Below are 14291 nucleotides of genomic sequence, written 5' to 3' on the forward strand. Positions count from 1 at the left end.
CCGTGTAACACTACCTGCAAGTTTTAATATGTCCTGTACAAGGGGACATGGCCCTTTGTTCTCAGTTTTCTGAGTTTTCATTGCAAATGCCTGTTAGAGTTTTTCCAATTGCATTTTCCAGTCAATCGAAACGTTCATATATATTTTTTTCTTTAGTATTCCATAAATATGGTGAATTACACTGATTACTTTTAAATGTGACACCAGGCTGGTATTCCTGAGATCCACCATTCCTGGGCAATGACCCAAAGTGACACTATTGGTAAGGGGCAACATCTTGGACCTTGCTCTTTTCTTCTGCCTCTTTTTTCCATTTCCAGCCTAGGCAGTGGCCACTCACTGATTGTCACATCACTTTACAAAGAGGAAAATGCAGGTCTATGGAAATGGAGGCGTCACTGCCACCTACAAACAGAATAGCCAGTGCCAGGCCTGGATCCAGGCCCAGAGGCGCCCGTGGACATCAGACAATGCTGCGTCAGGGGCGGCGTGCGCTGGAGGAGACCTGCGGCCAGGACATGCCGTTGGGAGGAGCGAGCCCGTCCAGAGTGTCCTGGACATGGAATCGTTCTGATGGGTTGGGCTACCTCCGCAGGCCTGCTGCTTTCCCCGCAGTCCCTAGTTAGCCACTCCCCTCATTTTCCTCGGCCTGTAGGGAATCAGTATGATGGCCTGTGAACTGGTGTAGCCTCACTGTAGCCCGGCTGATGAACATTAGTGTCCCCCCAGTGAATATGCTAGAGCTCTAACCCCAGTGTGATAGCATGTGGAGTTGGGGCCTGTGGCAGGTAATGAGCATCGATGAGACCGTGAGAGTGGGCCCTGCCTTCATGGGTCCCATGCCCTCATATGAGAAGACGCCAGAGACCATGCACTCTCTCCTTGTGGTGCACTGACAGAAGGCCATGTGGGGCTTCGTGAGGCATGGCTGTCTGCACGTACACAGGGCCTCTGACCTTGGCAGCCCCTTGAACTCAGACTTCCGGCCTTTGGAACTGTGAGAAAACACATTTGCATTGTTTAACCCACCTGGTCTGTGGATTTATTGCAAGCCATCAGACTAGTCCAATCCTCACAAAGAATGGATTCTGTCATGGTAGGTCAGGAGACAGACTGGTCCTCACTGGTTTCCTGACCAGTCAGTCTCCCGTCACCACCTTCTCCCAGTCAACAAGGTTCCTGGTGTTGTTCAGCACAAAGCGCCTTTCCTGCAGATGCAGGGGGTGCGCGGGGCGGCCTCACTCTCTGTGGCCGGTGCTGCTGGAGGCTGCTGCAGGCCTTCGGACCCTGCAGAGCGTCGGTGAAGACTCAGGAGCAGCGAGAGAGAAGACAGGAGGGCCTGGGTCACTGGAGGCCTTGGTACCCTGTTGAGCTGACCCCGAGCCACCTGCCAGTTGGTGACAAATGGGCCTCCCTTCTACTGATCAGGGTTCCCCTCCTATTCTGGCTACTTCCAAGGTGGATATTAAGCACCAAAGATTCTGTGTTTTGATGTAGTTAATTATTAACATTTGAAGAATATAATTTATGTATTTATTTCCTAGCCCAATGACTTTTTCATCACTTTTAGAGAGAGAAGAGAAGGTGGAGAGAGGGAGAGAGAGAGAGAAGATTGGCCAGTTGCCTTCTTGTATGCGCCCCAGGTGGGTAGGGAACCCGTGACCCTTCGGTCTATGGGATGACACTCCGACCAGCCCAGCGCCCCCCCGCCCCCCCAGAAGTGTGTCTGGGTTTGCAGCAGTCAGTGGTCTTCCTGAGCAATGTCAGAAGGAAAGTGAAAGTGAAATGCTCATCTGTGGTATAAAACTGGTCCTACTGGAAGCACAGCACCAACATTGCCATGGCTTCGGTAAGTCTCCTGGAACTTCCTACTGATCACTGTACTGCAGGCGGGCAGCTCCCCTCCTGTAAGGGTGTCTGTCCATGTTCATGGCTTTGGGCACAGTTCATGTCAGAGGTTGGTTTTGGAAGAATTTCATGGAAAAACGTATTTTTTCATTTAAATCCCTTCTCCAGCGGGACTCAGGTATTTGTGCAGTGCGAGCCTCCTCTCTGTGTCTGGCACATGGGGGTCAGGGGTGGTGTCTGGGGCCCCCGATGTGGGGGGACATGTGGGTGTCTGGGCTGTGCCTGCCTGAGCTGGGGAAGACACTGAGGGTGTTCTGATGGGCGATCCAGGACCTGGGAAGTGAGGGCATCCCTGGCCTGTCAGCCTCAGCGGCTATTGCAGTTCGGTGCCTTCTCAGCCCCCATCTGTTCTTTCTGTGCTTTGCTCCAAGACAATTATTCTGCCTGATTTCTGCGTGCTGACTCGGACAGCTCCCTGACCAGCAGCCCAGTCATGCTGAGTTAGCGAGGTGCGGTCAGGGGCAAGCGCATGTCTGTGGTCGCAGCCAGAGGGACACAGGCTGGACTCCTGCCATTACTGATGATGGAACAATTTCTGGGAGGCATGATTCCCATATTGCTATAAGGGAGGGCCTCTGTTCTCGACCCCAAGAACCATAGCTCTGTTTACATCCTACCCCTTTCTTTTTCTAGGTAGGGACTCAAGCTGATATACTGCTTCCCACTGGCTACTCTTGACAGTGCTGTGGCTGTGACCTTAGACTTTTGGGGATGGAATCACTAGTCCCCTGGTGCTCCCCAGACAGAGCTGGCTCAGGGCCCGCCCTGCCCTGGGGCACAGAGAGGAGGAGCTGGGAAATGCTGGCCCCGTTGACCGTCCAGCTTTCCCCCTCCTCCCACAGTTCCGTCCCTCCTACTGCAGACCAGGCCCCTGGGGGGATCCTGGAGATGCAGGGATGAAGGGCCCAGCACACAGGGTCCAGCTCTGACTGGAGCTCAGAGCCCAGAGCAGACGCTGGCAGTGCCACACGGTCCATGTGGGGAGACGTGCAGGTCCCGGGGGCCTGGGGACCCAGAAGTGTCAGCTGAGGCAGGCTGGGGCCCTCAGGGCGGCTTCTCAGAGGAGGGGTGTCTGTCTGATGGGGGTGGGGAAGCTGGTGGAGGCAGGGAAGCCGATGGGCTGATGAGGATGTGCGTGCAGAGGGGCAGAAGTGTGAGTGAGCTGCGTGGTGGGAAGGGAAGTCCTGCAGTCAGCCTGGGGGTGGGGGGGGGCAGAGCGCTGGGGGGGCCGGGGTGTCAGGAGCTGCACAAGGGCGAACCTTGCCTTGAGGCCTGAGGAAGGTCATGGCCAAATGGTCCCTGTGGGAAGGCCCCAGGGGATCTTGGGGAGAATGGAGGTGGAGGGGTAGGGACAGGAGGCACAGGGCTGCTCAGGAGACCACAGAATTCAGGAAGGCAGGGACTGAGCTTCACTGAACCAAATGGTGATGGGCAGGGCGTGGACAAGGACGTCAATTCAGGGAAAAATTTGTAGGGTCAACTGCAGTTGCTGGGTGTTGGCAAGGAGTGAGGGCAAAGGGAAGCTGACCCCTGACCTCAGATCAGGAGGCCTGGCGTGAGGGCTGCAGGGGGTTGCCATTTGCTAGGTCATTCACAAAGTGAGAGAAAAACTGAAAAATCCCCAAATCGTGCTCTGTGGTGACCTAAGCAGGGACATGGAAGAGCATGGACAAGTTGTTGCAGAAGGGAGGGAGGCAGGGACACACAGGGCCAGGGACAGATGTGGCAGAAAAGACTCAGCCCAGACACCTCCCACTGACTGTTCTTGAGGATTTCCTTCCACCACTCTGAGCCTCAGTTTCCCCTCCTGCACAAATGGGTGCTGCCTCCTCCCCTGGCCAGTGGGAGGCTGGCAGTGATGGTAGGAAAAGTGCCGGCAGAGCCTGCTGTGTGACAGCATCAGCCCCCTCCCAGTGCAGGAGGCTGGGCAGCCCCACCAGGGCCCCTGGAAGGCTCAGCTCCCTGAGGATGCTGTCAGTTCCTGACTCTCAGGTCAGCAGCTCCAAGGGTGGGTGTCCCGGAGCCACGGGTAACAGAGTGTGAGGTGGGGCCTGTTGGGGCCACAGATGGCCAGGGCTACGGTGGGATGGAGCCGTGAGGGTCCGTGTGCGAAGGGCAGAGGAGCTCGAGGCTCAGCTGTGGGACTGCCGGGCGTGGGCCTGGGGCCCCAAGCTCAGGGAAGGGGTTTCATGTGGGGGTTGTGTGTCAACACCCTCTGCACACGAGCACAGTGCACCTGGGTGTGCACGGCTGTGCTCTGGTGTGTGTGCACAAGCACACAACACACATGTGCACAGCTGCCCTGTAGTGTGTGTACACGTACATGCAGCACACACACACACACCTTATACTCATCCAGACAGTCCTCGTTTCTCCCTGTCCAGACGATTATTTTTCAGAGTCCTTTCTCCTGGTTCTTCCTCAGAGGGGACTGTTTGAAAGCAAGATGGGCTTGCTCGGGCCTCAGGTGTCCTCCGCCCCCACTCTCACCAGGTGGTGACCAGCAGGAAGGCGGTCCCCAGGCCACACTGCAGCTCCCCGGCCAGCACCTCTGCTCTGGCCAGAAGTCTGTCCGTCACATCTCTGGTTTTTGTCTCGCAGTTTTCAGAAGAACCGAGGCCTGGAGACATTATTGATATTTTTCACATTGGCTACAAGGACTGGGCCATCTACGTGGGAGACGGTAATGTGATCCATCTGACGCCTCCAAGTAAGGACTGTTGAAGATATCATTTTCAAAAGATTTGTCAAAGAGACAATGAGAGCAATTGCAATGAGACCTGGCCGAGGGGAGCCTGAGTCGGGAGACACATTCTCCCTGGGCAGAGCTTGTGCAGAGGGTAGTCCCAGCCCACACACTGGGCTCCCAGGGGTCCAACAGGTCCTGACGTAGCAGACGGAGGCTCACTGCCTTCCTCTGGGGCAGCTGGGCTGCTTCGGTGCTTAGATTCCTCCAGCTGCAGGCTGATGTAGCTTGTTCTTTGCAGACTCTGATGGTATGATTTAAAGCAGCAAAGTTCATCAGAAGCTCACAGTCTAAGTCTTATGTAAGAAGGGCTCCCCGTGTTGTGTTTTTCAAAAGTATACAACTTCACAAACCAGGTGTATGTCATAGGTGCTCCTTAGCACAAGCAGCTTTCACTGGTGCCCCTCCAAAAGGAAAACTCTTATGAACATCACATAGCAAGCACCTGTGAATAATTTATTTAACTCATAAATATGCAAGGGGGAGAATGACCAAGTCAGTTAAACGGGAGATGAATGAAACTGAAGTCCGCACCGTCAGTGGAAGAGAACCGAGGGGGCCAGAGCGAGCCTGCTAAATCAGATGCACCTTGGTTCCCCCCCGACAGAGCAGTGGCCACATCACCTCTGACGCTCTGTTCTCATCGAGGGAAAGATGCTTGTCATCAGTACCAGAATACTGCTTTTGCCCCTTATGTGTTTCCCATTAGTTATCATTTATCCTGAGGGTGTTGTGAGAACATAGGAATTGATTACTTATAGTCAATCAGGCTCATTGAATCCAGATGGCACTTAGGGGCCTTGTAAGGGGAAGCATTACTGTGAGGACCTGTAGTCCTTTTTATAGCCAATTTCCTGGGTGTGGACAGCTTTTCTGAAGAATATGGATTTCAAGTGCTTTCATCATACTTGAGATCAGAAACAAAAACTCGCGTGCTTAGAAAATAAAACCTGGACTCACCATGACAATGGGATGGGCACCGCATAGGCTGATAGCTCTTCTGCGGACCCCTCCCTATGCCCTGCATGTGCCAGGTCATGGGAGAGGAGACACTGTGTGAAGGGTTCTCTAAGCCTTTGCTCACTGCGTTAGTAGGAGCCTGGCCTTTGTGCCATGCAAGAGGCCGTTTCACAGTCCAGTTCTAGGAGTTTCACAGCACAGAAGTGCCTGTTCACGTCTCTCTGGGCCCAATACAGGGAGAACAGTCCACAGAGGGCCTAAGCAGAGTGGGTACTAATAAAAATAAGTCTGTTTCTGAAGTTTAAAGCTGAACAAGGATATCAGTGTATTGCTAACATAACTTTTTTCACGGCTAAGCTTTGGATGAACCCCAGTGCTCAGTAGAAGGGGATCGGTCAAATTTACTATGTAAATGTTGATAACACAGCACTAAGATATTGTCCTGTGACTCAGCCACTCACAACTGTGACACTTACAACATGTAAAAATAATTCATGATGCCTTGTCAACCAGGAGTTACATCCATAACCGGTAGCATTTTCCCTTTTCTCTTTTCTCCTGCCTTCTGTCTCCCTGCCTCATCTTCCCGTGACCCCTCTATGTGATTCCCAGGGGGGTTTCCCAGGATCGGCTCCTCCAATATGTTCATATTTCTGACTGGCAGAGCACAGGTGACGGAAGAGCCCCTGGGGTCGGCGGCTTGGGGCTGCTTATATCGGGTCAACAACTACTTGGATGATAAGTGCAGACCCCGGCCTGTGGATGACATCATCAGTTCTGCCAGGGAGATGATTCATAGCGAGAAGACATATACAGTTCTTTCTGATAACAGCAAAACTTTTGTCACTGATCTCAGATATGGCCGGCCCCGCCGTGAGTTGGTAAGGCCCTCTGCAGGGTGATCCTTCTCCCTCTGCAGTTCTTCTTGGAGTGGGATGGGAAGTGGGGCTTTGGGAAACCACCACTTGAGCCTGCTTGGTATTTGTTATGTTAATACTATAGCATTACGTCTCATATTAATGCTACAGTATTTCTACTGTACTTCTTCCCATTACCATTTCTCCCCTTTCTGACCCTCTCCCCTCTGCAATCACCACACTTGTTGTCAACGTCCGTGGGAATATTAATTCTCATAGCGATGATGCAACGGCAGGCACTTGAAAGCTCTTAGCTAATTAAGTCCTGACAACAAGCCAGTCTGCACATGGGGGCCTGGGCACACAGGGTTTAGGCGACTCCTCCATCATGTCCAGCATCAGATGAGCAGTGACCCAGGTGTAGCACATCCTTGAAGGGCACCTTTCAGTCTGGAAAAACATTCCAAATGATTGTCAGCATGCAGCACCGGATGTCGGGAACCATTGCTCTGAAAGTGCTGAGTAGCCAGTCCCCGGTCTCACACCGCCACTGACTGGCTGGGAGACCTTCCCAAGTCACCTCGCCCTACCATGTCTTGGTTGATGGTCTGGTCCTAAAGTCGGAGGGTGATGGGCAGGCTGGTCCTCATGCTGCTGCTCTTACCATCCCTCAGTCGATGCCAAACCCAGGGGGATGAGCCAGATAGGTACAGAAAATTGCATCAAAAGCAATCTCTGCATAGAGAGGAGGGGCAGCTGGTCCAGCTTGTGGCACTGAGGTGCCCAGGGGAGAGGGTGTCTGCTGGGAGAATAGTATTGTTAAAGGCAGAGGGTCTGGGAGGGTGTTTGGAGGACAGAAAACATGCTATCAGAGGAGCAGAGGCAAGAGAAAGCATGAGACGAAGGGGGGAAAGTTGCCCAGTAAGTGCAGAGCAGAGGGATGAGGATGAGGAGGGATGAGCGTGAAGATGGATGGGGGGTGAGGAGCCAGATCAGGAGCTGTCTGTGGGTATGGACAGCATTCTGAGGCTCCACATGGGTCATTGCCAGATGTTCCCTTTGAAGGACCCACCGGATGACGTGAAGTGGACAAGGAGTGGTGGAAGAGTTGAGGGACAGCATTCTCTGACCCCAGTTAGAGGGAAGGAGGTGGGCAAAGATGTTATTGAAGGCACTTGGTAACTGGATGCGGGGCTGAGGGAAAAGGAGGCGTGAAGGGTGACTCTGGGCCTCTGACTGAGCAATCTGGGCTGAGTGGCACCAGAAGGAGAGGCACAGAGAGAGGAGAGAGACAGAAAACAGGCCTCATTCCATGGGGATTGAATGCAATGTGGGGGAACGCCCACCCAGTCTCTGGAAGGGAGGGTGAATGTGCAGAAAAGCAGCCAGTAGAGGGGGAGTGCTGGTGGGGTGGGAAGAGCAAACTGCTTTCTGGCTGAGTGATCTCGGGACGTCCCTAACCTCTGCAGTCCCAGCGCCACAGCCGTGCGTGCGTGGGGATTCGTCCCCGCTCTGTAAGGCCAAGGTGCTCCTGGGTGCGTGTGATGAAACGCTCCCACTGATAGCTGTGTGGTCACCACCAGGCTGGATGCTCGGCCCAGCTGCCCACCGTGTCGCCCTAAGGAGCTTCCGTTTGTGTTTCACGTGAATGAGTGCCCAGAGGCTTGGGAGAGACCCTGAGGAGGAGGCTATTCAATGAAACTGTGGACAACCTGCTTTGAAACATGTTCTGTCCAAAAAAAAGTTTGTAGGTTCAATCCCTGGTCAGGGGCACGTGTGGGAGGCAACCAACTGATGGTTCTCTCTCACATCAGTCTCCCTCTCTCTCTCTCCCTTCTTCTCTCTCTCAAATCAATAACCATGTCCTCAGGAGACGATTAAGAAAAAAATACCTAGAAAACATGTTTCATTAGTAGGCTATTTGAGACTCAGTAAGGACAACAGATCAGGAGACAATTTCAATGGGAAAGACAGCTTGTCACAGTTCCCAGGAGGAGGGGACACGCCACACCACACGGGCCTCATGAGAAAGTGCCGGGTTGGTGGGAGGCAGAGAAAGTGGGCGAGAGCCTTTCCTGTGGTTTCTGTGGGAAGAATGACTGAGGCAGGACAGGCAGGTTTAGGACTAGCTAGTTAGAATAATTTCTGCTGGCTCTGGGGCAGAGGGGCTGGCCCTGGGCAGATTAGGGCACCTGAATAGGTGGCCTGGAGTATGAGAACCTCTTAGAGGAGGTCTCTGGGGCTGTGGGCTCTTTGCATTTGGTCCATTTGCATTTGAAAAGCACCTTTAGGGCCCAGTCCTTTGCTGTCATTAGGGGTTGGCTAGCCCTGGTGGGGTGGGGGGCAGTCTCTCCTGGTTCCTTAAGACTGAGGATGTCAAAGTGTCAGAACAGATCAAAGACAAGGTTAATGCCCAACAATGGGGCAGGACAAATGTGCTAGGGCCCATCCAAGGAGAAGGAAAGACAACTTTTCCCGCTAGACAACCTTTGTCTAGGCTTCCTGTCCCTCCTGCCCCCCAAAGGGGGGCTCTGGGAGAGTGACATCAAAGCTGCTGGTCCCAGCAGTCCCCAGGGTGTCTCGTCCCTGGGTCACCCTAGGGGTTGTGTGGCAGTGAACACAGCTCTCCCATCCAGGCCTCTGCTGTTTCCTAGAGGCCTGTCTGCACTCTCTCTGCTTCTTCTGTTGTAGTCACGCGAAGACCCGATGCCTGGAGACCTGATGGAAATATGTCGAGGCCTTTATGAACGAACACTGGGCCATCTACGTGGGAGGCGGTCATGTGGTCCACTTGGTCTGTGAAGGTAAAGATACATTATTTGTTTAAATAGCAGCTTTATGTTGAGAAGAGGGAAGAAAAAGACAGCTCACTGCTGTGGGGATTAGCCTGCTTCCTTTTGAATTGTGACCTGTTTGATCTTCATTCACTGAGTCAGGGAAAGCGATGGAATGCGGACTCCATTAGTTGACAATTCTGTTGTGACTCTTAGGTGTCCGGAACTATGCCAGGTGATAGGAAGTAAGAAAATGATGGAAAGTTCTGTCTTGCCATGGAGCCACACAGTTTTTACACCATGGGGCAGAAATGGCCAGGGCTTTGGAGTTGTTTCAAATCCTTCCTCCACGACTTTTGTCTCTTGGGTGTGTTACTTAAGTTCTCTGGCGCAAAGTTGCTTTATGAAATGGAGACAGACATTTTCACCTGGGAGGCATTGTAACAGGATCAAATGACACCTGTTCCTTCCTGGGAGGCACTCAAAAAACTCAAAAACTGGTCTGAGTCAGACCCATGCCCAAAATGCATAATCTGCAAGGATTGTTACCATGTCTTTATCTTAAGTCAGGAACAAGTTGAAACAACTGAAATGCCTGGTAACTGGGGATGTGTCTGTAAATTAAAGTCACAACATCAATGGAATGCCATGGCTGCCATTCCAAGTTATGAAGTGGTTCCCCATTTGTTGCTATGGGAACATGTTTCCAATATTGTTAAGTATGTAAGTTATACAAGTTATGGATCAAGCAATTGCACTCCTGCTGAATTTAACGTCTAACAACAGGAGAGTAGGAGGAAGGGACCCCCAGAGGTCAGTAGTGGGACTTTTCGGTTTTCCTTCTCCTCCTCCTTCTCCCGCCTGCACTGCTAAGCATGGCAGCACCTTACAGTGACTGTCTGTGATCTCAGGTCAGTACTCCAGGCCTCACTCTTCCAACAACAGTGAGCATGAAGTAAAAGCTGTGGTGAAATATGAACTTCTGAAGGATGTGGCTAACAACGACAGTTACAAGGTCAACAACTACTTGGACAGGAGATATAGGCCACATCCTGTCAAGCTGGCGAAGGAGAATATTGGTGAAATCAGGTGCTGCAGTGTTTTGCAGCCCAATTGTGAACATTTTGTCACCGAACTGAGAAATGGCCAGAGCTACAGCCAACAGGTGAGACCCTCGAGCGATTCCTTGTGGAGTTCAGTTCACAGAAGTTGTGAGGCGGCTGTGGGTAACTATCAGAGGTGTCCTCCTGACATCTCTCACCCAAACACCTAAGGACCAAGCACCTAACTCACCCAAGGTCGCCAAAGCTAAGACACACTTCAGAATGTGAACCAATAGCTTTGACTCCAATGTTAAAGGGACTTATCTAAGAAAAAGAAGAAGATCAAAACTATGAAGAGTAGTAAGATGACAATGAACTCATAGCTATCACCAACCAAACCTAAAACACAAAAACAAAAACAAACTAGGCAAACAACTAGAATCACAGAAATGGAGATCACATGGAGGGTCCTCAGCAGGGAGGGGGAAGGGGAGAGAGGGGGAAAAGGCACAGAGAATAAGAACCATAAGTTGTAGGTCCAAAATAGACAGGGGGAGGTTAAGAATAGCATTGGAAATGGAGAAGCCAGAGAACTTATATGTACGACCCATGGACATGAACTAAAGGTGGGCAGGAATGCTGGTGGGAGGGGCATGCAGCGTGGAAGGGGATAAAGAGGAGAAAAGAAATGGGACAACTGTAATAGCATAATCAATAAAATATACTTAAAAACCAGTACTTTGTCCACTGAGTCCCACTGGTTCTCCTCTGTGGAGAGCAGTTTCAGTGGGGGGATCTTTTCCAAAGGCTCCCAGTGCATCCTGGCAGGTGGTGGGGTTGGTTATTGCCCTGCATGTCAGGAGCAGCTGACTCAGGTGCCTGCACCACCACCCATCAGCCAGGAGACCTGCTCAAGGGCCACTTTACTGACTAGACTGGGATTTCTCATCCAGAAATGAGCAGGTGCCCCTGTCCCATCTACTTCACAGTCTGCTGTGACCATTAAGTGACTCAAAAGGTGCTGTGACAACTGGGAAGCTCGGCTCAAGTGTGAACTGCTGTTGCTCCTCCCACAAGCCTGTGGGTGATCAGGTCAAGTAGTTCCTGTTCTTTCTACAGAAAAGGAGTTCCGGGAAGTCACGTGGTTTACCTTAAGCTTATCAGCATCATTCCTGTGACCCCCAAGTTGCCAAGTTACAGTTCTCCTGCCACCACCAGGAAGCACTGGGGTCCTCTGGTCCCTAATTCTGCAGCAGCCCCTCACCTGGGCCTCTGTGCTCTCAGAGCTCTGGTTCCCTTCCAAACACTGAGCTGCCTGTAAACAGAGAACACCGGAGCTCAACTCCCTGCTCAGCTTCCACCCCCTGAGGGTTGTGGGCAGGTCAATCCCCCTCTTGGGCCTCTGTTTCCTCCTGTGCAGGATGAAGGGCTGGGTAGGGGACCTGGGAGGAGGGCCTGGCTGGTTCTGCCCATAGGCAATCCCTCACCTCTGGGCTCAGCTCTGAGGGTAGATCCTGGAAAGTCCTCTAGTTGTCCTGGAGAGATAGGGTCACCATATCCCCCCAAGCGTGGAGGACGGTGAAGGCTGACCTCAAAGCTCAGGTTAAGTGCCAGCAAGGCCACACTTGACCACTTGTGTCTGCAAAGCAGAGCAGGCCAGTAGCTGATGGCAGCCAGAACCCCTGGGGGTTGAGAAGGAAATACATAACCGAAAGCTTCAGCTGAATGTGACTACAGCTTTTGCAGAAGACGTATTTATCATTTAGATTCCCATGAGAACGAAACGATCTTTGCCCCCAGAGTCTCCCTAAGTCTGAAAAATGTCCTTGACCTTTATGTAACCAACCCCTACAAAATAATCGTGGATGCCATGTTCAGGGTCATTGTGTCTCCATCCAAGGACAATGCCCCACCTGGGCCTCACTTTTCCTTAACCTGTGTCCTGTTGTGTTTTCTTAATCTCCTGTCACCCCACTCAGGGACCTCCACCTCGCACTGGTCGCGGCACCCGAGGGTCCTCAGAGTCAGATCTCCTGGGACACAGCCCACTGCTTCCTGGGAGAAGGCTCTGTGAACGAGTCCATGCGGCCCTCAAGGCAGTGACTGCACCATACGATTCGGTCCCAGAGAATCAGGGAGTCACCCCGAGAAAGCTCCTTTGGAGCGCCACTCTGGACAGGAGGGTGGCAGTGCTCAGCCCCCGGGAGCGTATGTATCACTTGGGCTCAGAGCCTGAGAACACTGATGCTACTCCCTGCAACCAGGTCTGGGTTGCGTGTCCGCAGGCGCCTCAGAGAGCAAGACCTAACAAAGCTGCCGCCCCTTTACTGCTGGAGAGGAGCGTGGCTTTAGGGCGGGTGCACGTGAGGAAACGAGCGAGCTGTGGAAGACTGGGGCCCTTACTTGGCCTCCTGAATGACCTCGAGGAGGGGGACTCTGAAGCCTGGTGATGAGCAGGAGAGGGGGCTGGGGTGTCCAGACGATGGGGACTTCTGCTGGGGAGGGGGAGCTGCGGAGCTCTGAATCCCGTGCCTCGTGCCGGGGAGGACATGCAAAGCCAGCCCGGGGGAAACGCCCATCTCAGTGGCTGGCAGTGGAGAAAGGACCGGGGGTTCTGCCCGACGACGTCGTGCACATTTCTGACGAGGTCAGCCCCAGTGTGCATGCTCTGGCCCTGAGCGTACATCCCCTCGTGCGCCCCCTGAGCATGCCAACCTATTCTGCGAGACTTGGGTCCGTGCCACAGAAGGCCTTTGCCCTCACAACTGCAGGCCGTGGGACCGACCCCACATCCGGAAGACAGTTCAGTGCCTTTACTGACCGATGCTGCTGACCAGTGCACGGACAGACCGAGGAGCTCCCTCCCAGTGAACTGGAGTAGAGCGTTTCCGGGCTCATCTGTCCTCTCCTCTCTGCCTGGGTTCCTGCCACAGCCAGGCTCCCACGTCTGCTGGTGAAACGGTGCTGCAAGTCCCTCTGGATTGAGAGGGAAGTCTTGTCTACACTTAACAAGACACACTACTACCAAACATGGTTGCTTAAGCCAGACTGGTGATCATTTATAAAGCATATGGACGTGACGTTTTTTCTCTGCTGGACACAAACGATGACAGCATAGTTCGTGTTCATGAATCACCTCTCAGAGATTTGGGGGGGAGCCGCCTTGTTGCCTGTCACCAATCAAGTGTGTTGTTTCACTGTTCAAGATGTTGATGGTTTCAATAAAACACCACGTTGTCCGTGGTTATAAAAAGCAGAAACTCGTAAGTTAATAAGAAACGGGGACCGTCTCTGTCTCAGGGTTGTCAGTGTGGGGACCTGCCCGGTGCTGACCGAGCCCAGCAGCAGAGGCCTTGAAGAGGAGACGGGTCAGGAAGGTGCACAAGGGCCGTGTGTCGTGTGCCACGCCACTGGGTTTTCAGAAAGGGGACAGGAAAAGTCCTTGGCTGCCGAACCCGGCCGACACCCTTTCCCCCGAAGACGTGTCCCAGAAGCTGGAGCCCATGGCACGGGCAGCTGCAGCTGGGCCCGTGAGGGCCAGGGTCGCAGCCCTCCTGGAGTCCAGGCCTGCAGCTGCCCAGCCTCTCGCTGACAGGGATGCAGCCCTCACTCTTAACCAGATGGTCGCTGTGTTGAGAGGAGAGCAGGCAATGGCCCAAAGGGCCACTCCCTGAAGGGGACGACACCTTGCAGCTTACCATTTCCCTTCCATTCCGCACACGAGCTTAATGTGGGGAGAGGAAGGCTCAGTGACTCCTACTTGGAAACTGAATGGCTGGTCCGAAACTGCCATCCCACCACCCTGACCAGAGGAGCCAGGGAATGTGGACCACTGCAGGCAGCTCTGTCTGCCCAAGGGCCCCGGGAGCCAGGGGCTGCTGCTGGGAGAGGCGGTCCCCTTCCTGTGTCCCCCACAGCAGCGCTTTCTGATGGGGGAGCAGCGGGGGGGGGCTCTGCCACATCCTCAAGCTGGCGGCACCCTCTCCCGGTCTCCACACCCGTT

General features: G+C 53.2%; 1 protein-coding gene across 3 annotated transcripts; it reads left to right on the top strand.

The window, feature by feature from the left end:
• Window positions 1–1752: 1752 nt before the first annotated feature.
• On the top strand, window positions 1753–13480 carry LOC123829490 (phospholipase A and acyltransferase 4-like). 3 transcript variants are annotated; one of them, XM_045855265.1, is made up of 6 exons: window positions 1753–1849; window positions 4510–4618; window positions 6227–6495; window positions 9163–9275; window positions 10157–10410; window positions 12268–13480. In XM_045855265.1, the coding sequence occupies exons 4-6, from the start codon at window positions 9215–9217 to the stop codon at window positions 12736–12738; spliced, it is 786 nt and encodes a 261-aa protein (XP_045711221.1). In that variant the 5' UTR covers window positions 1753–1849; window positions 4510–4618; window positions 6227–6495; window positions 9163–9214; the 3' UTR covers window positions 12739–13480. The 3 variants fall into 3 exon arrangements, with proteins under 3 accessions (XP_045711221.1, XP_045711223.1, XP_045711222.1); XM_045855267.1 differs by lacking the exon at window positions 10157–10410; XM_045855266.1 differs by lacking the exon at window positions 12268–13480 and having other exon boundaries at window positions 10157–10729.
• The last annotated feature ends 811 nt before the right edge of the window (window positions 13481–14291 follow it).

The sequence above is a fragment of the Phyllostomus hastatus genome, unplaced genomic scaffold (genome assembly GCF_019186645.2).
Source record: "Phyllostomus hastatus isolate PE091 unplaced genomic scaffold, TTU_PhHast_1.1 phas_scaffold_11, whole genome shotgun sequence".
In the NCBI taxonomy this organism is placed as follows: Eukaryota; Metazoa; Chordata; class Mammalia; order Chiroptera; family Phyllostomidae; genus Phyllostomus; species Phyllostomus hastatus.

What these genes read in the sequence shown, in the direction of transcription:
- LOC123829490 (XM_045855265.1), top strand. Translation starts at nt 9,215, where the DNA reads ATGAACGAACACTGGGCCATCTACGTGGGAGGCGGTCATGTGGTCCAC. An exon ending in GGTCCACTTGGTCTGTGAAG is followed by an intron (nt 9,276 to 10,156) that starts GTAAAGATACAT and finishes CTGTGATCTCAG; the next exon opens with GTCAGTACTCCAGGCCTCAC. An exon ending in GCCAGAGCTACAGCCAACAG is followed by an intron (nt 10,411 to 12,267) that starts GTGAGACCCTCG and finishes CACCCCACTCAG; the next exon opens with GGACCTCCACCTCGCACTGG.